General features: G+C 40.5%; 1 protein-coding gene across 2 annotated transcripts in view; it reads left to right on the top strand.

Annotated features, from left to right (window-relative positions):
- Positions 1-3,819: 3,819 nt before the first annotated feature.
- Positions 3,820-26,981, top strand: part of LOC132825355 (general transcription factor 3C polypeptide 1-like) — a 69,473-nt gene continuing 46,311 nt past the window's right edge. For both annotated transcript variants that reach the window (XM_060840524.1, XM_060840522.1), the window contains exons 1-14: positions 3,820-4,054; positions 6,568-6,777; positions 10,708-10,884; positions 10,967-11,110; positions 13,334-13,430; positions 14,845-14,968; positions 16,028-16,183; positions 18,568-18,683; positions 20,022-20,460; positions 23,649-23,863; positions 24,637-24,776; positions 25,581-25,734; positions 25,962-26,065; positions 26,343-26,527. In XM_060840524.1, coding sequence (XP_060696507.1) covers positions 3,834-4,054; positions 6,568-6,777; positions 10,708-10,884; positions 10,967-11,110; positions 13,334-13,430; positions 14,845-14,968; positions 16,028-16,183; positions 18,568-18,683; positions 20,022-20,460; positions 23,649-23,863; positions 24,637-24,776; positions 25,581-25,734; positions 25,962-26,065; positions 26,343-26,527 — 2,482 coding nt within the window. In that variant the 5' untranslated portion in view covers positions 3,820-3,833. The remainder of the gene's footprint in view (positions 4,055-6,567; positions 6,778-10,707; positions 10,885-10,966; positions 11,111-13,333; positions 13,431-14,844; positions 14,969-16,027; positions 16,184-18,567; positions 18,684-20,021; positions 20,461-23,648; positions 23,864-24,636; positions 24,777-25,580; positions 25,735-25,961; positions 26,066-26,342; positions 26,528-26,981) is intronic.

The following is a 26,981-nucleotide window of genomic DNA, read 5'->3' as shown; positions in this document are numbered from 1 at the left end:
TCGAGTGAGCCTGACATTGGTGGTGGGCAATTGTTGGAGGGAATCCTGATGGACAGGATGTACAGGTATCTGGAAAAGCAAAGACTGATTAGGGACAGTCAGCATGGCTGTGTGCATGGAAAATCATGTCTGACGAGCTTGCTTGAGTTTTTTGAAGATGTAACAAAGAGCATTGATGAGGGCAGAGTGGTGAACGTGATCTATATGGACTTCAATAAGGCATTCGACAAGGTTTCCCATGGTAGACTGATCAGCAAGGTTAGATTAGATCTCATGGAATACAGGGAGAACTAGCCATTTGGAAATAGAACTGGTTCGAAGGGAGAAGACGGGGAGGAGGGGTGGTGGTGGAGGGTTGCATTTCAGTCTGGATGTCTGTGACCAGTGGAGTGCCACCAGGATCAGTGCTGGGTCTACTACTTTGCATTAATTATATAAGTGAACATAGGAGGTATAGTTAGTAAGTCTGCAGATGACACCAAAATTGGAGGTGTAGGGACAGCAAAGCAGGTTAGCTCAGAGTATAATGGGATCTCAGTCAGTTGGGCCAATGGGCTGAGGAGTGGCAGATAGAGTTTAACTTTGCTAAATGTGAGGTGCTGCATTTTGGAAAAGCAAATCAGAGCAGGATTTATACGCTTAATGGTATGGTCCTGGGGAGTGTTGCTGAACAAAAAAATCTTAGAGTGCAGGTTCATAGTTCTTTGAAAGGGAAGTCATAGGTAGATAGGATAGTGAAGAAGGCGTTTGGTATTCTTTCCTTTATCGGTCAGAGTATTGAGTACAGGTGTTGGGAGGTCATGTTGTGGCTGTACAGGACATTGGTTAGGCCACATTTGGAATATTGCATGCAATTCTGGTCTCCTTCCTATCAGAAAGATGTTGTGAAACTTGAAAGGGTTCAGAAAAGACTTACAAGGATGTTGCCAGGATTGGAGGATTTGAGCTACAGGGAGAGGCTGAATAGGTTGGGGCTGTTTTTCCTGGAGTGTCAGAGGTTGAGGGGTGACCTTCTGGAGGTATATAAAATTATAAGGGGCATGGATAGGATAAATAGACAAAGTCTTTTCCCTGGGATGGGAGAGTCTAAAAATAGACGGCACAGCTTTAGGGTGAGAGGGGAAAGATATAAAAGGGACATAAAGGGCAACTTTTTCATGCAGAGGGTGGTGAATGTGTGGAATGAGCTGCCAGATAAAGTGATGGAGGTTGGTACAATTGCAGCATTTAAAAGGCATCTGGATGGGTATACAAATAGGAAGGGTTTAGAAGGATATGGGCTAAGTGCTAACAAATGGGACAAGATTAGGTTAGGATATCTGGTAAGCTTGGATGAGTTGGACTAAAGGGTTTGTTTCGTGATGTACATCTCTATGACTCGATAACTCTAAGTACATTTAAATGTCTGATCACAACGGGGAAGAAGTTGTTCTTGAATCTGTTTTCAAACTTTTGTCTCTTCTGCTTGTTTGGAAGAGGGTGGAAGAGAACACACCTGGGTTCTCCACTCTGCCCTCATCAATGCTCTTTGTTACATCTTCAAAAATCTCAAGCAAGTTTGATTATGTTGGCTATTTTCCAAGACAGCAGGAAGTATAGATGGAGTCAATGGAAGGAAGGCTTATGTTTGTGATGGACTGGGCTGTGTTCACAACTCTCTGTAACTTCTTGTGGTCTTGGGCAGAAAAGTTGCCACACCAAGCTTGAGATATCAGGATATGATCGTTTCTGTGGTGCATCTATAAAAGTTGGTAAGGGTCATTGTGAACATGTCTGATTTCCTTGGCCTTCCAAGGAAGTAGAAGCATTGGTGCGCTTTCTTGACTGCAGCGTCGAAATGGATGGACCAGGACAGATTGTTGATGATATTCATTCCTCGGAACGTGAACTCTCGACCATCTCCACATCAGCACCATTGATACAGGCAGGGGTGTGTCCTCCATTCCACTCCCTGAAGTCAATGACCAGCTCCTTCATTTTGCTGACATTAAGGGAGAGGTTAAACTACCTCCACTGCAAGCTCAGTCATTGCATTTCACTGTGTGAAATTGCATCAAAAATGTCAAAATATCCAACCTGACTTTACACTGTATAGTTGATGCAGTCTCAGTGGTCAGGTTCTTGAGTCCATATTAATCTCTATGTGGGAATAGCAGCAATTTTGATTTGCTAGCAATTTTGAAATGGTGCCATGTTTCACAAGGGAAGTGATGATTCTAATAAACATAAACAGAAGGAACTGGGGAAACCCAACAGGTCTTGCAACACAGAATCCCCACAGCATGGAAGCAGGCCATTTGGCCCATCAATACCACACCGACCCTCTGAAAAGCATCCCACTGTTTTGAGTCCAGTGAATTCTGCTTCTCTCTTCACAGATGCTGCCACCTCTGCTGAGTTTGTACAGCATTCTGGGACCATTTGTGGCTGACAAGGGGTTGGTTACATTACAGCTGATATTAATTACCGATTCTCCCAGACTGAGTTTTACCCATTCCCGCTGTCTGTCCAGTTGCTATTTTCTCTTTCTGGCTGCAGTTCTACCTATTGTTTACTCCTCTCTCCTCCATTTTCAGCTATATATCAATCTTTAACTAGCTACAATCAGTTCTGATGAAGAGTCAGTGGAGCCGAAAACGTTAACTCTACCTTCTCTCCACAGATGCTGATGAGTTTCTGGTTTTGTTTCAGATCTCCAGCACCTGCAGTTATTTGTGTTTTTTTGTTTGTACAACATTCTCTGTTTTTATACTGAAATAAAAGAAAATAACTTTGGATGCTAAAGATCTGAAACAAAAACAGAAATTGCTGGAGAGACTCAGCAGATCTGGTACATCTGTGGAGAGAGAAAGCAGAGTTAACATTTCAAGTCCAGTGAACTCTGTTTCCTTGCCCACTGATGCTACCAGATCTGAGTTTCTGCAGTAATTTGTTTTTGTTATTATGCTTCTGAATGGACCTCTCAAATTTTAAATTTAATGTTGATCTGGCTCTTTGTGCACCTTCTCTGCAGCCATAACATTGTACTCCTCACTCTGTCCTACTCCCCTTTTATGTACTTTGTATAGTGTGATCTGCCTGTATTGCATACCCCCTTTGTGGGTGGCATGGTGGCACAGTGGTTAGCACTGCTGCCTCACAGCGCCAGAGACATGGGTTCAATTCCTGCCTCAGACAACTCTCTGTGTGGAGTTTGCACATATCTCTGTGTGGGTTTCCTCTGGGTGCTCTGGTTTCCTCCCACAATCCAAAAATGTGCAGATTAGGTGAATTGGCCATGCTAAATTGCCTGTAGTGTAAGGTGAAGGTGTAAATGTAGGAGTCTGGGTGGTATATGGGTCGGTGTGGACTTATTGGGCCTGTTTCCACAGTGTAAGTAATTAATCTAAATCTTTCCTATTCATATAGCTATCTAAATGCTGTAATTTTATCAGCCTCCAACACTTCCTCTGACAGCTCATTCCATACCCACTCCGCCCTCTGTTGCCCCTTATATATCTTTCCACTCTCACCCTAAACCTACATTTCATGCTCAAGAGTCAATAATCTAAGATCTCCAGCATCTGCAGTTCTCTGTTTTATTCCTAATTTTTTTTTTGCTGTTGTGTGTTGTTGCACACAGTTTGAGGGACATAAAATGACCTAAAAGCCACACTAGTGGTTGTATAAGTGTCTGTCTATGTAAATATAGGAGTCTGGGTGGTATATGGGTTGGTGTGGACTTATGTGTGCTCTCTCAGGCTCTGGTCTGGCTCACTTAGCTGCAGTAACGCGGTTCTCCGCTGTACGGCGGGCGGGCGCTGTCGCAGGAGGACCGGCTGGCCGGGCAGGCAATGGCCGCCCTGGAGTCGTTGCTGGATGAGGTTGCCCTCGAAGGGCTGGACGGGATCACCGTCTCCACCCTGTGGTTCCGGCTCGACAACCGCGTCCCCGCCTTCCCGCTGCACCTGGATCCGGCCACCAAGCAGTTCGTGTGGGAGGCCCTCGCCGCCTGCCCGGAGTTCACCTTCTACCAGCTGCCCCAGGAGAGGCCGCCCCTGGTCTACCATGACAGGTAAGTGGGGGGAGGGGAAAGATGATGGGAGGGTGGGGGGAAAAGTAGGAGAATCATAGAATCCCTTGTGGAAACAGGTCATTTATTTGAACAAACCCACACTGACCCTCTGAAGATTACCCCACTCATTCCCCCTACCCTATTACTCTACATTTCCCCTATCCCTGGACACTACAGGCAATTGATCACAGCCAATTCACCTAACTCTGTGGGAGGAAACCGCTGCAGACATATTGCACCTGAGGCTGGGATCGAACCTGGGTCCCTTGGGCTGTGAGGTAGCAGTGCTAACCACTAAGCCACTGTGAAGATGGGGAACTGTGTGCAGAAGACAAAGGGGAGAAGATGGGGATGGGGAGGTGAAGGGCAGTGGGGAGAAAAGAAGATAGAGGGAGGGTTGAGTAGGTGGAGGTGAGTGTGAAATGGGGTAGGGAGTGAGGGTGTGATGGGGGGAAAGGTAGTTGGGGAGAGGGAGGGAAGATGGACGGTTTGGAGACAAAGGACTAGAAGGACAAGGGAAAGGGAAGATGGGAGGTAGAATAATGAGTTAGGCAGGAAGTATCTGCAGTCCTTATTTTCTCCAGGTAGAGTAATGAGTTGGGCAGGAAGAGGATGGGAAGGGAAAGTAGGGGAGGAGCAGAGAGTTGTAGATGTTCCATTGTTGAATATATTGAAGATGGGATAGACAGACAATCTTGCAATCCAGTGATGGCAAAAGCTGGGAATGCTCACTCTGGGTGATCGTGGAGAGCTGTGAGTGGTTGTGCTGCAGGATGGTGGGGAAGTGAGTCAAGTCAAATCTTTTACATCAACTTGTATTTAAGTAGATGGCCTGGTGGCTCAGTGGTTAGCACTGCTGCCTCACAACACTGGGAACCTGGCTTCAATTCCAGCTTTGGGTGACTGCCTGTATGGAGTTTGTTCATTCTTGCTGTGTCTCCTAGTGCTCTGGTTTCCTCCCACAGTCCAAAAGTGTGCAGGTCAGGTGAATTGGCTATGCTAAATTGCCCATAGTGTTAGGTGCATATAGTCAGGGGTAAATGTAGGGGGATGGATTATTCTTTGGAGGGTCATTGTGGACCTGTTGGGCCAAATGGCCTATTTCCACACTGTAGGGAATCTAATCTATTCAACTGAGAGAGCTGACGGAAGTCCAGTTTAATGTCTCATCAGAAACACAATATCTCTGGTGCAATTTTGATTGAAGGAGAAATTTCCTGATCCTGGGGCCATCAGTGATACGGACACAGCCAGAATTAGAAGAGCACAGACACCTCTGTTGGAAAGCTGGATAAGATTAGAGAAGGGGAGGAGTAAGTTTTTTTAAAATGGATTGAAAGCACGGATGTGATTTTCAAAATTGTGATATTGCCACACCTGAGACTCAGTATTGGAATTTTTTTGTTTCCTGGTCAGTAGATCTTGAGTTCCAACCCTGCTCCAGAAATGTGAGCACATCATCTGGGTTGACATCTAGTGCAGCAGTGAGGCATCATTGCACTTAAGAGTTTCCATATTTCAGATTGAGAATCAAGACCCTGTTCTCCTAGGTGGATGTGAAAGTTTTTACAGCACCAAAGAGAGTAGGGAACCTCTCTGTTTCAGCAAATTCTGGGCCGTTGTTTTCGTGTGGTCCTCCATGAACAATCTTAAACAGTTAAAGCAGTGAATTGTTTAATTCTTCTTGCTTTTAACGTCCACTTGTCACAGTACAGTGTTCAGTGCGCAATAACGTTGAGCGCAGTATGAGCTGCAGTGAGCTGCTGTACTAAATTTTTTTCACTTTATTCATCCATTGAATAAGGTGTCGCTGGCTAGGTGGCATTATTGCCCAGAGTGTGAACCACATTGCTGTGGGTCTAGAGTCCCATGTAAGCCACACCAGGTAAGGATGGCAGTTTCCTTCTCTAAAGGACATTAGTGAACCAGATGGGTTTTTCCAATAATCAACAATGGATTCATGATTTTCATTACACTCTTAATTCCAGATTTTTAAAAATTGAATTCAAGTTCCATCTTCTGCTATGGCAGGATTTGAACCAAGGGTCCCAGAACGTCAGCTGGGTTTCTGGTCTAGTGATAATACCACTAAGCCATTGCCTTTCCCCATTCTCCCCTGCCTCCCTGAAAGTAATAGCATTACTTTATGGAATACGTTTACATTTGTTCAATAATGAACTTACTGAAATAGAAAACAATGATGAAAAGCTAAAATAAAAGTACTAAATATGTTGTTTCAAAATAAATCCGAACTGATCACATATTATTTGTCTATATTGTGTGTTAAGTACCTTACAGTTCTGTCTGTTCTGAACTAGGATTATAAAGCTTCAAGCTTTAATCTTCTGTGTTCAATTTGTTCTTCAAGCTCTTGATGAAATGAATATTTTGCTTTCTATATGTAATATTCACTCATGAAGAATGCACTCTCTAATTTGTAAGTATGATTGTTTTGATCAGTACCTTGTATGTTCAACTGCATTTTAATCCTTTTATGTTTTGTGCCTGATAAGATATGAAGAAATTGATCCAGAGACAGGAATTCAAGAGACACGGAGGGATCCTACACCTAGAGATGATATCTATCCAGTTTGCATCATTTCTGACAATAAAGATGGAATTCAGGGTTCCTGTCAACATTTTCACAAGCGAAAAGATGTAACTGCAGAGATAAGGACTTATCAGTTAATACCAAGGTGCACATTGGATGAAGCTATAAACAGGTGAGTTATGAAAGCTTATCTAAAATTTTGTGGAATTCAGCGTTTTCTTTGTTGTTTTACGGGATGTGCATCTCACTGGATTTGCTGTTGGTCTGTTTGCTGAGCTGGTAGGTTTGTTGGCAGATGTTCCATCCCCTTTTTTGAGGACATCATCAGTGCTGTGTTGCCTTGTGTGAAGCGCTGCTGTATTGTTTCACTTTGAATTGTTGTGGTTCTGTTTGAGCTGTTTCTGGTTGGTGCCAGTTCCGATTTTTCCATTGCAGCAGATTGTATATTGGGATTAGGTCAATGTGTTTGTTAATAGAGTCTGAGGAGGAAGAGGACCGTGCTTCCAGGAATTTCCTTGCTGTTCTTTGTTTGGCCTGTCCCTAGTACCGTGTTGTCCCAGTCAAACTCATGGTTCTTGTTGTCTGTGTGTGTGGATACCAGGGAGAGTTGGTTGTGCTGCTTAGTTGCTAGCTGGTGTTCATGAATGTGGGTTACTTGCTATCTGCCTGTTTGTCCTACATAGTGCTTAGTGTGCCTAGTGCATATCGCATCCTTTATTCTGGTGAGCTGCTGCCTGAGTGCAGCTGTCAGTTTGTGTGCTGTCAAGTCTCTAGTGGTTGGAGCAGTTTAGCTGTCAGTTTCAAAATGTTTTTAATGTATGGGAGAGTAGCCAGTGTGTTGGGGCATGTCTTGTTGTCTTGGCGTTGCTTGTTCACTAGGCTTCTGCGGACGAAGCTGTAGGGTATCTGTTTTTAGCAAAGACTTGGTATGGGTGTATTTCTTCCCCTCTTCACGGTTTCAGGGTGCTGCTGTGTATTGCTGCTCTTTTGAACATGGTCCTAATGCAGCTTCTTTTGTGGGTGTTGGGGTGGTTGTTATTGTAGTTTAGGATCTGATCAGTATGTGCGGTCTCTCTGTACACTTTTGCTATGCATTCACCATCCTGTGCTGAAAATGTGTTGCTGGTTAAAGCACAGCAGGTTAGGCAGCATCCAAGGAATAGGAAATTCGACGTTTCGGGCATAAGCCCTTCATCAGGAATCCTTATGCCCGAAACGTCGAATTTCCTATTCCTTGGATGCTGCCTAACCTGCTGTGCTTTAACAAGCAACACATTTTCAGCTGTGATCTCCAGCATCTGCAGACCTCATTTTTTACCCCATTCACCATCCTGTGACCTTGTAACTATTGCATCTAGAAATGGGAGTTGGTTGTTGTCCTCCTCGCTAGTAAATTTGATCCTGGAAATGCTGTTGATCTTCTGGCGTGTGTTCTTGATTTTAGCTCTTTTGATTAACGCAAAAATGTCATCAAAAGTCTCACTGGCAAGGCCAACATTTATTGTCGTGCCCTAACTCCACGAGAACTGAAAGGCTTGCTTGGCCATTTCAGAGATGCTTGTGAGTTAACCACATTGCTGAGGCTCTGGAGTCACATGTTGGTTATCCTTCTGTATAGAGGATGAGTGAACCAGATGGCTTTTGATAATTGGTGATAATTCTGTCGGCCATTATTTCTGAGATGAGTTTTACATTACGTTTTAATTGAATTTAAATTCCAGCTTCTATGGTGGAATTTGAACCAACCTGTTCAGAGCAGTGTAGGAGCAAATTACTGCAGCTGCTGGAACCCGTACTGAAAACAACAAATGCTGTAGATCACAGTGGGTCAGACAGCATCCATGGTGAGATACCAAGCTAATGTTTCGAGTATAGATGACTCTTCATTGGAGCTGAAGTGAAATGTATGGCCCGGACAGCATTTATCCTGTAGTTTGGATGGGGGAGGGCGGAAGGTGGGTGTAGTGTGCTGGTGGAGAAAGGATTTTGCTAGTTCAGACTAAGTGATCGGAACGGCAGAACAGTGGTGTGTTTCCTGTCAGACTTGCAAGGACAGACAGTCCCCCTGGGTTGGGGTGGTCGGGAGAGAGGACATGATAACAAGCTAAAAGAGAGGAAAGAAATGGTTCACAATTTAAAGGTGGTTGAACTCCATATTAAGTCCAGAAAGCTGTAAAGTGCCTAGTATGAAGATGAGATGTTGTACCAGTTTGCGCTGAAATTCACTGGACTACTGCAACATGCCTAGGACAGATAAGTGGCCATGCATATAGGATGCTGTCCTCAGCATGCTGCAGTGTTCCAGTGAATCACAGCGCAAACTGGAAGAATAATGTCACATCTTCAGACTAGGCACTTTACAGCCTTCTGAACTTAATATGGAGTTCAACACCTTCAAATTGTGAATCATTTCTTCCCTCTCTTTTTAGCTCATTGTCATGTCCTCTCTACCCTCCCCTCATCCCCGGGGGAGCTCTGTTCTTTCAGGTCTGATTGGAGACACACCATTGTCCTGCCATTCTCCCATTCTGATCACTTAATCTGAACTATTGACATCTTTTCCCCACCCACACAACCATAGCTGCCCCCTCCCCCTCCTCCTCCCCAACTATAGGATAAATGCTGTCCCCTGCACACTTCACTTCAGCTCTGATGAAGAGTTATCTAGACTCGAAATGTTAGCTTACCCTCTCTCCATGGATGCTACCTGATCCACTGTGATCTCCACCATTTATTTTCACATCTCTTCAGAGCATTACCTGGGGCCTCTGGATTACTAATGGCATTCTTGTGGCCAGATTACAAAAAATTTACTCCCTGAAATTCCATCCCATCTTACAACTGTTTTATCTAATAGATAAAGCTAATAAAGCTGGCAGCTAGTTTTAAAAGTACATTTTTAACACATGGGTCACATTGCTTTTGTGAAGTGGTATTTCAGGAAATAGGGAGAGATAGGGCATTGACAGATTTGAAAATAGGAGAGCTTGAAATTTGACCCATTAACCTGGAGGGGTCAATAACTGGCTGGGGATGAAGTGTTTTGTGGTCACCAGTCCATGTCTAAACTGGTCCCTTGCTGCCCCCAAGGCAAGGCATAGACAAGGAAGGAAGCCAAGGATTCCTTTGGAGATCCCAGAGGTGGTATCGTGGAGCTGGATGAAAATAGCTGACGTCGGTTATGATCTGATCATGATAACCATCCCTGGCCTTGCCTGAGGACATCGAGTGGTCCATTCAGCGAGTTGAGGATTCCTCAGGTTGTAAGGCACAGGCAGGATACACAGAAGGGCAACAATAATGAAGTTAGCTGGTTTAAACCTGCATTTTATAGGTGAATTATGATCTAATACTTCTGTTACACTGCAGTTATATATCTCAATGCTTCTGTTATGGACTAGGCCAGACCACTCAAGACATTCTTAAGCAGGTAACCCAGATCATAACTTTGTAATTTATTTCAGTAAGTGTACAGTGTAAGTTACTCAGAGTAAGTTAGTGAGGTTGACAACCAGGTTTTAAAACAGACAAAAATTTATTCACAAAATTACACAATACAACACAAAGAACAGAATAGAGAACCCCAATAAAACTCAGTCCATCCAGACTAGATTTAATTATGCTGTTCTGAATATACGCAACAGTCCCATGAAGCAAATCCATTTAAAAAAAAACCAGTAAAGATAGAACACACACTTACAGGTTGAAGTTAGAAGGGCAGAAGGAGAGAGAGTTTTTGCAGCCTGTTCACACAGTCCACTGCTGAATTTCTAACTAATTCTGGACTGAATTGCTCAGCTAGAGAGCTGACCACACCCCTTTCATTATACAGGTCACTTCTAAAACATGACCACTTTGGCTGGAAGTCTCATCTGTTTACATATAAACAAAAAGGCCTCTGTACCAAACCAATCTAATCAGAACTGGAGTTGTTTACGACCCCTCTGAATAAAAAGGGTACAGTCTCCTTGAGAAAAGGAACAGCTTTTAGAAAAATGGGACCAGCTTTGTGACTCTTCAAACTTCTAAAAGGTCTGTATTCTTTATATCAACTCAACTGTAAAGGCTCATTTTGAATCCTCTATTCTGTTTTGTTCTGTAGATGGGGTGAGAGGTTAGTCATCGTTGCCTCTCAAATGGTTCGTCATCGAGCCCTGATTGGGTGGGAAAGTGATCCAGAATTGAAGCTGCCCGACTATTCTTACTGCATTCTGGAAAGGCTGGGCAGAGCAAGATGGCAGGGAGAGCTGCAAAGAGACCTTCACAGTGGAGCTTTCAAGTGAGGACAAATTTCATTCAGAGAAACTGTATCCTTTTGTACAATTGTTTTAATTTTAAAATGTTGTTACTTTTTTTTGTAGAATTGATGCTCGTAAAATGCATTATCACAGAAGAGTTCTCGACAGAAACAGTCTGATTACTCTGCAGTCACACGTGATTCGTCAGCCTAATGGCAACCAGCAGTATTCCATTTTGCTCCTTCTCAAACGCTTTCACATTGACCGGTAAAATAGTTTCGTTTGAAAGCTTGTGTTTGACTTCAGTGCTTTAAACCAATGTTGTAATATGCAATAATATAACTGGCAGTTAACTACACTTCGGGTGTCAATGCTGAGATGCTTCACTCATTGCTGAAAAATATGCATCACGAGTATCAGTGAAAGTTATCCACATGGGTTATGTGAAGAAATATCGTCAATCTGAAAGACAGTTATTTTTAAAAATGGCACTTAAAAATTTTGGCAAAAGAAATTCACATCCCACTAGCTCCTCATCAGTTGTTTAAAATAAGAATGTGATAAGCAAATAGACAGAGCTCTGCTTGCAAGGGCAGAGTACAGTATGGATTTATAACTAAACACTTGTCCTCTGCAACATGTTGTAATATCGCAGTGCCATATTTTGAGAGCATTAATCTCACTTTGAGTTAATCGTTTTAGTGACAAGCTGCTAGAATCAAATCACATCAATGAGTGTTACGTTCAGAGTTCACTGCTCTTTTTTAAAAAAAAGTTTACTTTGGTATTTCTCTAGCATCTTAACTCTAATTTGGATAGGGTGAAATTTTACATGAAAAGACACATTTATTTCATTTGCCTATACTCCATGTGTTTGCTTGAGCAGCAGACTGAGAAGCATGTGCAGAGTGGCACATTCAGTTGTACATAACCTTGGTTCAACCACACCCAAACTACTATGTGCAGTTTTAGTCTCCTTACCTATGCTGTGCTTTGATTTAGATTTAATAATAATGATGAGGCTAATAGTGATGACTTACATTGGAGTAAATTAGGTAGAATCCTTCAGAAAGTACATGAGCATATTAAACACATACTTCTGGATGTTGAAGTTCAAGTTTCCCTGCTTCACCATAGGCTGCACTGCAGCAGTATCTCACTGAGAGATGAACTATTGAAATGCAAAGTTGGTACTTTGACATATAGTTATTCCACTATTCCAGAGGTAGAAAAGGTTGAGGCCAACGTAATTATTATCAAACAAGCCCAGTTATCCTGAAAATTTTAATTTGCAAGTATGGAATCTTCTTCCTTTAGAAGTTAATGCATGTTGGGATTTTTAAGAAACCATGTTACTCAAAGTTTGTGAGAAGATTTGTAGCTCGGGTGCTCGTTGTTGTGGTTCTGTTCGCCAAGCTGGGAGTTTTTCTTGCAAACGTTTCGTCCCCTTTCTAGGTGACATCTTCAGTGCTTGGGAGCCTCCTGTGAAGCGCTTCTGTGCTGATTCCTCCGGCATTTATACTGGTTTGAATCTGCCGCTTCCGGTTGTCAGTAGCTGTCCGCTGCAGTGGCCGGTATATAGGGTCTAGGTCGATGTGTCTGTTGATCGAATTCGTGGATGAGTGCCATGAACTTTGGTTAGTTCACACCTGGAGTAATTTGTGCAGTTTTGTTCCCCATTACCTTGTTAAGAATATTGCCATTGAGAGTGTGAGATAAAGGTTCGCAACTTGTGTTCCTGATGAAAAGGTTTGAAATACTGGGTCAGTATTCCCTAGAGTTTCAAGGAATGGGGTGAAGAGAGTCATTTTGGACCCATCGCGTTATCTGCCTTTTTCTCTACACAGACGCTGCTGGACATCCTGAGTTTTGCCAGAACTTCTTATTTTTATTTCAAATTTCCAGCATCTGCAATGTTTTGCTTTTAGTAAAAGGGCTAAGCAGCATAAATATTTCCCCAGTTGGTGAGTTTAGAAACATTGGACAATTTCGGAATAAGGGGGAAACCATTTGGGACCAAGAAAAGGGAAATTCTTTTTACAAGGAAAGTTTTGTGTGTATCTTTGGAATTCCCTACCCCAGAGGGCTGTGGAAACTCAGTTATTGACTATTTCTGTAGTCAAAATTGACAGATTTCTGAAAAAAGTGTAATGGCAATGGTGTGGGGGAAAGCAATTTTGATATAAATGATCAGCTATGACACTAATGATTGGTGGAGCAGGCTCAGCAGGCCGGATGGCCCACTCTTGCTTCTGCGTTCCAATGAATACCTTGCATTTTTAGTACTGATCAAGGGTCAAGAAAGTGTTAACTCATGAGTAAGCTGAAAAGTTTTCATGACAGTGTACCTGAAAGTAGCAAGTTGAGACAGTTGCTGCATGGAGCTTCCTTTGGTTGAAGTGGGTTTTGTGTAACCTGTGTTGTTCCACTTGATGTTATGAAATTTGCTCATTCTTTATTCACTGCTTCACTTTTCTATCCATTATGCAGGAGAAGCAAATATGATATTTTAATGGAAAAAATCTCCCATATCCTTGTCAACCGGCCCAATCAGATGGAAATCATGTTGACTCTCAGGGATGAGCTGGTAGGTTTTTCAAAAGACAATCAGTGGCATTATATGGTTGGGGGAGGGGGGGGGGGGGGGGGAGGGGGAGGGGGAGGGGGGGGGGGGGAGGGGGAGGGGGTGGGGGGGGTTGGGGGGGGGTGGGGGGAAGGTTGAGGTGCTGGCGGTCATGGTTTATCATTTTGTTCCGATGCAACTTATCTTTGGTAGCTTTCTGTTCTGATTTCTGATCTAATTTCCATTGATGTCAGAGGGTACAGTGTTTTTTACTGTCTCTGATGCACTTGTGTTAGCAGTAGCTGTCGTTAATGTGCCGTGCTGGCCTCCCTGTGGAAGCTGTCATTTGTCCTAAACACCAGACAAAGTCTTTAGAACAAACTATATCACTTTGAATAGGTCATTCTTCAAGTATGATCCCACTGACTCTCATCAGTTGTTCCAGTCTGCAATGGATAGTTTTTGGGGGAGAGGCCGGAAGGCATTAAAACCAATAAATGTAAACACTGTAATGCTGGAAATAATCAGTTCAGGCAGCATCTGTGGAGAGAAACCCAAGTTCCTTTCTTGGGTCCCTGACCTTTTATTGCAATACTGAATGTATTCTGATGAAAGGTCAATGACCTGCAACATCAATATTGTCTTCCCCTGCATAGGTGCTGCCTGAACTGATTATTTCCAGCATTTTCTACTTCAATTTAAGATTTCAGCCTCCACCAAATTTTGCTTTTGATGTCTAGCCAAACTTTTATATTTGACTGATGATGACAAATTGCTTTTACTTGATTTTTAAGTACTTGACTCATTCAATATTAAAGCAGCAAGAAAACGTGTGGGTGAAATCATCTGTTAGAAAAGTTCTTCGTGAAACCAGCGATAATAAGTCATTATTTTATTGAAGAGTTGTATCATTGATATCACCCCACCACACTTCATGAAGTGAGAGAATTTCTGAAGCTTTGCAAAGAAACGTTGAAATAATGGTTTGTCTTTGAATAAAAGCTTCAGATATAAGATATCTGGAATTTAACTGCAGCCTTATCTTCTCCTCAAGAATTTGGTATCAGGCTCTAAGTGGCAAAAGTGTGTTACATTCCTTAAATAATATTTTGACTTTTTTTGCAATTGTTTTGGCTTTTGTGGTTTGTTATTTGAAGATTATCTTTTTGAAGATGACACATCTGTTCACCTGTTTTCACCTGCATTTATGTCTGACCAAAAACAAAATCGGCAACAGGTTTACTTTTAATTATGCAACTTTTCAAATTATTTGTTCCCAGTAGGGAAATATACCTACACCACTTTATTAAGCCAAACAATGAAACCACTCAAAATGCACTGGTGTTATTTTTAGTTGCTTTGTTTTATTTGATTAAATATGTAATTGTGTACATGAAAGACCATTTCTTTGAACTACAGCTGTCTATTTTCTGTTTAGAGTCTTTGTGAGAGAACCTTTAAGAAGCTTTATCAGTATATGGTGACTGGTGGAATAGCCAAGGTGGTTGCTGTTCCCCTCAAAGACCTGAATCCTGAGGGAGGACCTTGTGTGACAAAGAAAGGTAATCAAGACTTAATTTATATTTGACAACTGCAGTGTCCCATCCTTATCCGTAGTGCAGGTTAGATGTTGGTTTGGATAGCTAGAGGTTTACAGTACAATCTTGATAGAGCTGGTTTAACTGAACGTTGTTAGCCTATGGTTATACTGTCACCTCCAATTCGGAATTTCCGACATGCTATTGCAAGAGTTTGATATAATTTTAGGGGCCCTAATTTTCCTTCAGTATGCACTGAAGACCTGTGATATAATTTCCCCCACGATGACGTGCAGCTTCAAGTAGAAATCTAAACCGTTGTGAACTCGGGATTCGAGAACTTTCTTACCTTAACTTTCTAACCTTAACCCTGAACCTGAATGATATGTTAAGGTAATTGTTACCTGTGTTCCAGCATCTTTTTAAAAGAAAATTTCTTATACCTACTGCACTTCGCACATTCTCAGGCTACAGTCTCTGATCTGTATCTGTAGATATTGAAATTTGTATGCCAGGGTAGGGATAAGTTTTTGTAGTCTTATCTATATCTTGCACTGTGACTCAGTAGTCCCTCTTTTAGAAACTGGATTAAAAATTATCCATTGGGAACAAATTGTTGTAAGTCCTTACGGTAGCATTTCATGTGAAATAATGAAATTGAATCTGAACAATGGGTGAAAACTTTGATAAGTTATCACCTTAAAGAGAGCCAATATCTAGCAGCATAGTGGAATTTTAATATTTCTGAATTGTAACATCAGCAGTTGATTTGCTGAATTGCCAATCTAAATTTAATCTCAATCTTGTGAATTCATTCTAGTTGGGATATGATAGGTTTGGCCTCTTGTCCAAGCTAGAATTAAAAATTTTCAAAGGCTATAGAGAAACCATTGCAGTATGCATCCCCTGCAAATGTGCAATTGCCTTATTTTGGTGTCAGATAAGATTTTGAAATATCTCTTGTAGATTAAATATGATTTTATTTCAGATCTAATGATAAACTGATGTCCAAATACTTAACATGAAGGGAATGAATTGGAACTCTAAATAATTTAGTGTTGAAGTGACCATTATTGTTTTCAGGAACTCAGATTATTGTCCGATGTCTGAAACTGATAAAGCCATATGGAAAAAAGGTAGATGATGAAGATGACGACGACGACGATGAAGATAATAAGACAGTTGAAAGAATGGATGTCATTTATGAGCGAGATATGCTTACCCAGGCTTACGAATTAAGTGAGTTTGAAAAATTGTGGCAAGCTGTAAGTCTGCATTTTAGACAAGTCACTCATTTATGTCCTGCCCTTGTCAGATTATGTGCAAGTCTTCCTGCAGATAATACATGTTCCTTGTATGTGCTGAGAATTCAAAGCTGAAGAAATGTTGCAATGAAAACACTCTAAACTTGTTTTATGAATCTATTTATTTTATTCTAACTGTATCCAACAGCCACTTAGTGAGCAAGAAGAGATCCTTTTCAACTCAGTACAGAGGAACCTTGATTATCTGAAGGACACAGGCGGGAATTATTTCATTCCATTAATTAAATTCCAGATAATCGAATGCCAGCTGACATAGTTTACCCAAACATCGGGACCTTGTGATCTTGCCGGATAATTCAATATTTGGATAATTGAATGCCACACCCTGTGTGAAGCAAGCCCAACATGGGAAACTTTGTGCATCAAAAATGCAGTGGGTTGAATTTTGCAAAGAACTGCAAAAAAATGTCCTTGCTGCTGGGCTCCTGTATAAGTAGCCAACCTATGGGGCTTACAATTGATTGCTGGAGTTGAGGGCTGGAAGGAAAGAAAGAGATTTGGTTGCTTTCAACTAAACAGAACAGCTGATTGGTGAGTGTATCCAGTATTTAAAGTAAAAGAAAAATCTTAAGTTTGTGTTCAGGCCTCTAGTCTTTTTCTCTCTCTCAAAAATAGCTTGTTACCTATAAGATCGATACAGCTATAAAATAATTGCAATAACATGTAAAGAATAGGGATACTGGAGTGAATAAATTATAAATTAAAAATGACAGTGATGGCAGACTGGGTGATATATTAATATGCAGCATGTGGGAGATGCTGGAGATCAAGGTGATCCAGAGAGAACACCACTTTACAAGTGTTTGCAGTTTAAGTAACTTTGAATCTGAGTTGAGGAGCAGTAGACTGACCTGCAGACATTGTACCATATCAGGGAGGGGTAAGTTACCTGGATACTTTGTGAGGTGTGACCATGATCTGGAGCGGTGTGAGTATAAGTCTGGAAAGTGGAGTTAAGAATTTTCAGATCAGCCATGACTTTGTTGAATTATGGAGCGGATTTGATGAGCTGATGCCCTACTTCTGCTGTACGTCTTATGGATCTTGGGAAAAGGCACCTATGAGGACCTAGCGATCTGTGTTGCTGGTTTCCCCTCTACTTAACAATATTGTAAACCTGGCTATTTTTAAGGGAATCTCCAGGCATATAGCAGCATGACATCAGCAAGCAGAGTAAACATCCAATTACACTGCAGTATTCTCTGGGACAGCAAACCAGGAAATTTCAATATCTCATTATCTTGAACATTTTAAAATTTCAGATTGTGAGATAAATTATTTGACAGGAGCTTAAAGATGCATATTTTTAGAAAAATCAAATGCAATTCATAAAGAAATGCAGTACAGAAATTTAGATTACACCAAATATGATATAAATTTTTAAGGCTAAATCCATGTGATCTAACTTTGCTGACCAGTGTACCATGCAGAACTTTGTCAAACGCCGGGCTGAAGTCCATATAGATAACCATACAGCTCTACTTTCATCAATCTTCTTTGTCACCTCTTCAAAATGAAAAGAATGAAGCCTCAAAATGAGGCTTCACCAGTGGCTCACTAATGAGGTTACCTAGCATGGTGCGAAATGTCTGAAAATAAACCTGCCAGCTCAGCAAGCAAACTTACAACCTGAACCTCGACCTGAGCTACAAATCTTCTCAAAAATCACAGAGTATTTAACTTTAGTTATTAACTTGTTTAAAAAGCCAGTTCTAGCTCATTCAATACAATGTGTGATGTTTTCATAGATTTTCAGAATGAGACCAACAAATTTCAGCTGATTCTGAGGGGACCGTATGCTGTACCTTCTGTAGAATTGTAGCACTGCTGACAACAACTTCTGGATCCTGACACACATCTAAGCATGTGCAGATTGCTGTCAGTTTCGCTGAGTTTATTGATGATAAATGTTCAAAATCTGGGCCAAAAGAACAGTCAACTAATAAATAATTATAATGTGGACAGCAAAGTCCTTATTTGGGTTGGTGGCTGGAAGGATATTTTAAGTGTAAATCTGAAATGCTCCAACATTCTCTGAAGTGATATTGGGAAATAAAGGCATTACAACTGAAACTTGTAACCAGAGTATGAGAATATTGAAAGGGTAGTCCAGGAGTAGGACAGTGTATGATATGGTTGACGAAGAGGCCTTTTTATATTTGAAAAATCAACGCACTTCATGGTGACTACTTTTAAATGTAGTTGCTATTGTAGCACACTGTGAAGATTCAGTGACATGGTGACATTTTAAACTTTTTTTCCTTTTGAAAGATATGATTATTTTCTTGGCATTTCTAGTTGAAAGAAGAGGCACCAAAGGAATTTCGCAGACTGAAATCCGATTGGCATTGAATGTTGGCAAACTCGAAGGTCGGATGTTGTGCCGTTTGTTGGAAAGATACAAAGTTATTACGGTAAAGAATGGAACTGGGTTTATATCAATCCTAATCAGATTACAAAAAGGATAAAATTGTTGCTTCATGTTTACAATCCACTTTTTGCACCACCTATACTACTCAATTCCTGGCTTCACAGTATTTTGTTTTCTCCTCCTTCCTTACTGCTATATGCTATAATTTGGATGGTCTGATATAAATCTAAAATAACTAAATGACCATCTACACATTAAACCTTCACACCCCACACAGTTGGTGGGGTGTCAATGGAGTCTTATTAAAATTAAAGAAGCAATGAAGTCTCTTGAATGCTGGGGACAGTCTCTCTTCAGCATTGATTTGGTGACACATTTTTTTTAATGGGGATTGAGATTGAGTTGATCCTTTTGTAGGTTCTGCATCTAAGCCAAGGCAGGTTTGCAATATATAAGGCCACTAATGATTGAGCAGTTAGTTAAACTCTTTGACATGACCGAATTTGGTTTTGTATGGAGACGAGCTTTTCCCCATTTTGTTCTAGTTTATCCTGAAAGCCAATGTCCAAATGGATAGGTTAGTTCGAGCAGATGTATTTTTGAATGTAAAAGCTTTGGAATTCCAGGGCATCTGTTTTCTCAGCACAAGCGTCGAACCAGGATTCTATCCACTTAGACTGAAGCTTAATGCAGCTCGAAGGTACCTTGGCAGTAGCATTCACTGAAATATTTTTTTGCCACGGTGCGGATCTTCAAGCTGCCTGTATGGCAGTGGCTTCAGGTGGCGGAAACTATTTTCTGGCATGTACAGCCCTTCCCATTGGCTATGCAGTCTAGAAGGAATGTTGTTCAGCATAATCCTCTTGACTCCCTCCAACCAGTCTCCCACCAGGAGGAGCGGAACACAGCTACTAAACCTGAGGTGCCCACAGACCATTTTAGGCGAAAGAGTATTTTAACAAAGTTCATCAGCTCTGACCAAAACCTTGACCCCTACATGCTAGTGACATTGACTCCCACAGGTTGATTTGTTAGGAAATGTTTGGAGCTTTTTTCTTAAAGTTTCACCAAGAAGATTATAGTTGGCAGTCCCTTGGAAAGCACATCTTGGCCACATGCTCTTGAAGTGGGAAAACCTTTCATCTTGCCCCTGCCCTGTGGAAAAATTTCCCACTGGAAATTAAATGGTTGCAGCCAATTGAGTGGAACTCCACCTTTACTAGGTACATCTCATCCTCTTGAGTCCCTTGGGAAGGACCTGTTGTCTTTTCCACTCGACTTCCAAATATTTTGGAGTTCAAATTGATAAAGCTGCAGGTGCATGAGAATGGACAGTTAATGTATTTCCTGGTTCTAAATGCAAATGGCCTTTCTGTAACAGGGCTTCATGGAGGACGAAGGTCGTCAGCGCACAACGAAATACGTGGCTAAGACATTTGTGGAGCAGAGTGAACTGAGCAAGCAATTTGAAAAGGAAAAGGCCAGAAGCGAGCGTTTGGCAATAACTAGTTTCCTGCCCCTTCATCATGCCGAACCGGAACCTGTCCCCCAGCAAGCTGTAGTACCAGTGAAGGACTTGCCTGAGAGGGAAGGTGTGCTGCAGGATTTATCAGAAGGCTCATCAAAGGCAAATCATGATCGAAAACAGCCTGTGAAATTACCACCAGTTCCTGTGCAGGGCAAACAGTCTTCTCATTCAGAGCACAGAGGGAAGAAGTGTACTACCTCTCAGAAAATATACAAAGGAAAGAAATTAGTTAAAAGTGCACTATTAAGAAAGCTCAAACTGAGAAAAGGTCGCAAGTCAAAATTGGGCAAAGGTCAGTGAATTGTGATTTTTTTTGTACTTTATAGTGAATTATTTATATTGCAACAAAATCTTTTACTTGGTCAGGATTTTTGGTAAGAATTGTGGACATTGATATCTTAAGTTGCTTGATGTTTTGCTATTGCAAACTGTTCCCAATTATTTTAAGTCACAGTTAAATAAACAAAAATTGGTTCTCTCTTTGGGAATCATCTGATGCAACATATACTGCGATGCATGTCAAATCACACATTTTTTTCTCCTTCTAGTGTGATAATAAAATGGTGTATTTCTTTGCAAAGTTTTTGATTTCTATTGAAAGTGATGAATGTGCCAGGACTTTTTAGACACGTATTTGCTTCCATCTTTAATTGTCACTGTTCATAAACGAGTTTGTGTTGCCAGTGCTGGAGAATCAAGAGATCCTGTGCGATTTTCCCTCAGTCCAAGAATCATCCTGGTTGTGTGACCTTCCCTGTCTTGTTCTGATTCATGAAATCCTGTGTCAATCTACGTTCTACGCTGCCTATTTCCTGTTTTGATTCCAGCTGATGTTTGTGCTGGTCAAGTCAATCTCAGAATTAAATCTAACTGCTTGATTGTATTTCATTTTTCTTTAATTTAATGTAGTGACCTTTCATGGAAACATAAGCACAGCCGGCTGCAGGTTTATTTTTAACAGTAAAACAGAAGTTAAAACAATAATAAAACAAACAGTCAAAATGTAGTTATTTAGGTATTTTCTAGTCAGCCAGTTCAGAGATATTATTACACACCTATGGAAAAGGTGGAACTTGAAACCTGGCCACCATCTAAATACAACAGTTTAAAAAATTTCAGTTATTTGGTGAAACAAATCTCATGTACTCCCCAACACCATAACTTTACAGTTAACCAACATCCCGAGTAACTTTCCAGTTAACTCTATATGTTGATTTTAACGACAGCTTTCCTGTTATGGTTCTGTGAGCTGCAAAGCCTTTTTCTTTGACTCTCAAAACTGAGATTTTCGATTTTCTCAGCTTTGAATCCAATGCAATTTCTAACCAAACACTCCTGGCTTGAATGCTTTCAGAAACTAAAACCCTTACACTGAGGTAATTAAATCGGTGAACTACTTTGAACAAACTCCTTTTCTAGGAAAAGCTGTTCTTGCATTTGACCTCTGTTGGGTGGTTATGGAACTGAATTCAGAAGTTTTTAATTACATTTTTACTAAAGTTTGCTCATCCTAGTCTCTGCTAAACTGATGGCTTAATGATTTCTGTTTCTTAACCTCAGTGTAAACAAATTTCCCTAACTCTCCAAGGGTCTTTGTCATCCACTTTCTAATACAAGATTACAGCACTGGAAAGACTGACCTAGTTAGTTATTAAATTCATTCACACAAGTAGACCAAATCCATATGCCAAGAGTTTAAAATGGAAAAACTTTTCTAAAAAAATCACCTTTCATCACACTGCTATATTGTGACAATTGGCCTGGTCTGGTCCTAAGAGTATTGAACTACATTTGAAGGATAAGGATCGCCAATCACATTTTATGAAAGTGATGCATCAAATAATAACAGAGTTAAAGACTTGGTGAAAAATTGAAAGTGTTGCAGAGAGCTTCAACGAATTTCAGTCACGCTAAGAATAGTTGTTGGCACAAACAATCTGTTTCAATTGATAAAATCATAGTTAAATTGTTAAAATACAATTTAATGAAATATAAATTGGTACATATCTTGTGTTAATTCAGCTATTAATCATGGCACAGTTATGTTGTGATATTAATGAGATTAGCCCCAAGAGCTACCTCGGCCACTACAGGGATTGAACTGGCATTATTAAGCAACCCTCCAACCAAGTGACCTGAACAGTCTTATGCCAAAGCACGGATGAATATGGTTGTGACTCAACAACACGATGGCTCAATGGTTAGCACTGCTGCCTCACAGTGGCAGGGGCCTGGGTTTGATTCCACCCTCAGGCGACTGTCTGTCTGTGTGGAGGTTGCACATTCTGCCCATAGTTGCGTGGGTTTTCTCCAGGAGCTCCCGTTTCCTGCCACAGTGCAAAGATGTGCAGGTTAAGTGGATTGGCCAGGGTAAATTGCTCATAGTGTCCAGGGATGTGCAGGTTAGGTGGGTTAGCCATAGGAAATGCAGGGTTACAGGGATAAGGTAGGGAGGTGGGTCTGGGTGTAATGCTCTTCAGAGGTTCACTGTGGACTGGATGGGCTGAATGGCCTGCCTGTGCACTATACGGATTCTCTGATTCTAAAATCTGTATTCCATAAGACCATAAGACATAGGAGTGGAAGTAAGGCCATTCGGCCCATCGAGTCCACTCCACCATTCAATCATGGCTGATGGGCATTTCAACTCCACTTACCTGCATTCTCCCCATAGCCCTTAATTCCTTGTGACATCAAGAATTTACCAATCTCTGCCTTGAAGGTATTTAGCGTCCCGGCCTCCACTGCACTCTGCGGCAATGAATTCCACAGGCCCACCACTCTCTGGCTGAAGAAATGTCTCCGCATTTCTGTTCTGAATTTATCCCCTCTAATTCTAAGGTTGTGTCCACGGGTCCTAGTCTCCTCACCTAACGGAAACAATTTCCTAGCATCCACCCTTTCCAAGCCATTCCCTCTTAGAGCAAATATTTTCTCTGCATGTAGACAAACTAATCTGAACTCTCTTGTCTATTATAATTGGTCTTTGCACGCCGCAAATATCCAACTGACCAAAAATGTTTTTCTCATTCTTCCAATCCAAAAATAAATATGCCCCACACAATTCAGTTCCTTCTAGTTGATCAGCGATTTAATTTATGTCATTTTTTTTGTATCATCTGTATCTGCTATGATCTCTGTTTAATGGGGCTTCAGTCCCAAAGGGTGATCTTTATGTATACTGAAACAGAGGATGCTCTTAATGCCAATGTAATTTAAGTGAAGAATGTTCTCCCAGTGTGGATTACACCCTTTTCATTTGTACTTGAACACACTGTGGGAAATATGGAAGATCATGTTTAACGTATCTAATGTCCCGTTTTATTTCACACTAGGGGTACATTTTCATAATTGCTTAGATCTTTGCTTACAGTTTGTGAAATATTCCTCACTGAGGAAAAAGCTCAATTGCCTGGATTTTTTTTTAATGTGCCAAGATGTAAATTATTAACATTTTATAATAATTTGTGTTTTATGCAGGTAGAACATTATCTGGTTTACTAAAAACACCTGCTAGGATGGCTTCCCAGAACATTGCCAAAAATGTTGAAGAGTCCTCCACAGAATTTCAGCAAATGGATATTCAGTTAAACTCCTCAGAAGAGAATCTGGGCTGTACCTCTTGTACCGAAATAGTGCACGGTCTAAGTGAGGAGGATGTTGTTATTGAAGAGGTTAAAGTTGAAAAAGCGAAGGTATGCAAATAGTTTTCAGAACTAAATTAAAAATCACACAACACCAGGTTATAGTCCAACAGGTTAATTGGAAGCACTAGCTTTTGGAGCGCCACTCACTCATCAGGTAGTTGGCGAGTACACAATTGTAAGACACAGAATTTATAGCAAAAGTTTACAGTGTGATGTAACTGAAATTATACATTGAAAAATAGCTTGATTGCTCGTTATGTCTCTCATCTGTTAGGATGACCATGATAGTTTCACTTCTTTCATATGTAAATCAAAACTTTTTTGAAAAGTTATATTCTCAGGTTAACTGTAACAATCGGTGTCAGCCCAGATAAGATGTTGAAGGTGTTAGCCCCCTGTGTTCTGTTGTCTGTGTCATAATGTTTAGACTGATTCTAATCTAAAAAAATAAATTAACAGAGTCTTACATTGATTTCACAGTTTTCAGAACAATTCAGACCTCAGTATTATCGTGTTTCTCTGTGTAATCACATGGACCCACTTTATGCTCAGTTTATTACAGTATCTAGGGTAGTAATGTGTGGCTAGCACATTAAAATAGCAAAGTCTAACCAGTTTTGTTGATTATCTGTTTTATTAATTGACGATCCTGCTACATTGCATTTTTTTTTGCTGAAGTTTTCAGTTAGTGGATTTTTCAAACTAGTGATGTGTATGTATGGTATGTTTGGACTTACCATTCAATTGGGCTCAGATAGTATCTTAAGCTTGGATGGTATTTATTATCATTCATATGAAAGTTTTTTCATTTATCTTCACAGGAGAAGGGACTTGGAAAGAAAAGGAAACCATGTAAGGAGACCCAGTTAAAGAGGCCTCATGAAACTTTTAGGATGCTAAAACGACAGAACATGATATTAGAAGCTGTGCGGAATTTGAAACTGATTGAAAGTCTGTTTTCGTAAGTTTTATTGCATTATGTCAACATATGAATCTCGAGTAAGTCTGTTGAAGCTTTACCAAACAACTGTTTCATTAATGCAATTGATTCTGGAGAAGCAACTGTCAAAATTTATTAAGATGTCATTTATTTCTAGACTTGCAACATATTAAAAAGTTTTACTGCAAATACTGATGATTCAATATTATTTTTTGTTTGAAACACAACCTTTCTTTGAAATGGATAACATGATGCAAAATCCATCTGAATGTATTTCTGCTTTTGTTATAGCATTGGGCATTTGCAACAGATGAGAACAAACAAATCACTACTAAGTGAATAAATGAAATGAGTCATGATATATTGTTGTGTCTTAAAAAAATACTTTAAAGAGATAACGAACATGCTTAACTTCACTTTCTTTGTTCCTGGATGAACTGCTTTCAGAATTCATTTAACTTCTTTTGATCTTAAATTATGGTATAATATTTTCAGATTTCTTCGACGCACCCATGTCAATGTGTCATCTTCGCTTGCATGGGCAATATGATTATACCTGCAGCTTTAAAAGAGCCCATAATGTATTTGCTTGTTGTGCCAACTTAAACTAATGTTGCTGGAGGCAATTACTTAAGAGTGAGATAGGGGGAGGGGAGACAAAGGATAGTCCAAAAATTGGTTTAGCAAATTTGCATTGAATTACATTTGAGACACTTAGATGTTTAACTATTAAGCCCATGTTTCTTTCAGACAACCCAATAATGTAGGTAGCTAGTAGAAAGTAGAATTTACTTGTAGAAAAGTGTTATTTTGTTTCTCCGCCAGGCTGCAGAAGATGATCATGGAGGAGGAGAAGCAGGATGGTGTCGTCACCAGGTGCTGTAAGAAATCTATCGTGCGAATGGTCCACAAGTTGTCACAGGAGGGACTGCTCCGACTCTTCCGTACCACAGTTATACAAGATGGTATCAGCAAAAAGGTTCAAATGAAAGCTAATTGTTTTTCCTGTGGACACCATAATTTAAAAACTTGCTAAACTTCAGCAAATCACTTTGTATCGATATTAATGAATAAAGTGAATGTCTTATGTCTTATATAAAGGAACCTATTAAGGATCTTTGTACAGTAGTTTCAGTTTCCAAAGATGATATTTTCACACCTCACGTATGCATCTAGTTAAAATTTTTCTGTTTCAATGCTACCTAGGTGGAGTTTGTGGCCCATCCCTCTGTGCTTCCCAATGATCCACTTGTGAGTAGTGCAATTGAACAAGTTCGATTTAGGATCTCCAGTTCTTACACCGTGCACAGGTCAGTAGCTAATGAGTTATTTTATACCAGCTACAATTTCTGAATTGTTTGGGGTTGTACATTCAAAAGAGCAAAGAGCAGCTTGATTTTAAGTTTTTTGCTTTTAATTTGTAGGTGGCTAGTTTGCCTTTCTTTCTCACTGAAATGAAACTAGTGAGTTAAAAGCTAACGTGAGCAGAAAATATGGCAAAAGTGTGATGTGGTGCTACTGCATGTGTGCAGATGGGTCATGGTGTCGTATTTACAGTGGGATTATAAACTCCTTTTTGCTTTATAGAATGAAAATGTTGCAACTCCATGCACAGAAAGAAAAGGAGAAACAAGCAAGAGAGAGTGCTTCTGTGATTGCATCATGTGGTTCCGAGCAAAACAGGAATGCAGAGACCACCAGCAAATGCTCCACAAGTAAAACTGATGAGAAAATGGGTGTCACCCCTCTGAAGAATTACCATCCTTTTATAGGTAAAAATAAATTGTATGTGTGTTTAGAGAGCTATCATAGTTGATTACTTTTTGCAGGTTAGAAGTCAATCTGTTTTAAATCTTGTTTGCGAGAATGAATGCTTAAAGCACAGAAAATATTAAATTCAGTCATAGAGAGTCATAGAGATGTACAGCATGGAAACAGACCCTTCGGTCCAACCTGTCCATGCCAACCAGATATCCCAACCCAATCCAGTCCCCTGCCAATTCAAAACTAAGCCTGCAATCCTGCTCTGTTCTTCATTACAGGCTTTTTACATTATTCAAATATTTAGCCTGATTTTCAAGTGGGTCTTTTTTTGTAACAAATGGTGTTCATGAGCCTACAAACCTCTGCACAAAGTAATTGTTTAAGTCTGTCTTCTCATCATCTTAAATTTCAAATTGATGACTCTCCATTTCTGACTCCCAAATAATTGTGATCTTTCCCAGT

This window comes from Hemiscyllium ocellatum, chromosome 20 (assembly GCF_020745735.1).
Source record: "Hemiscyllium ocellatum isolate sHemOce1 chromosome 20, sHemOce1.pat.X.cur, whole genome shotgun sequence".
Classification (NCBI taxonomy): domain Eukaryota; kingdom Metazoa; phylum Chordata; class Chondrichthyes; order Orectolobiformes; family Hemiscylliidae; genus Hemiscyllium; species Hemiscyllium ocellatum.
This window is presented reverse-complemented; position numbering and strand designations above follow the sequence as displayed.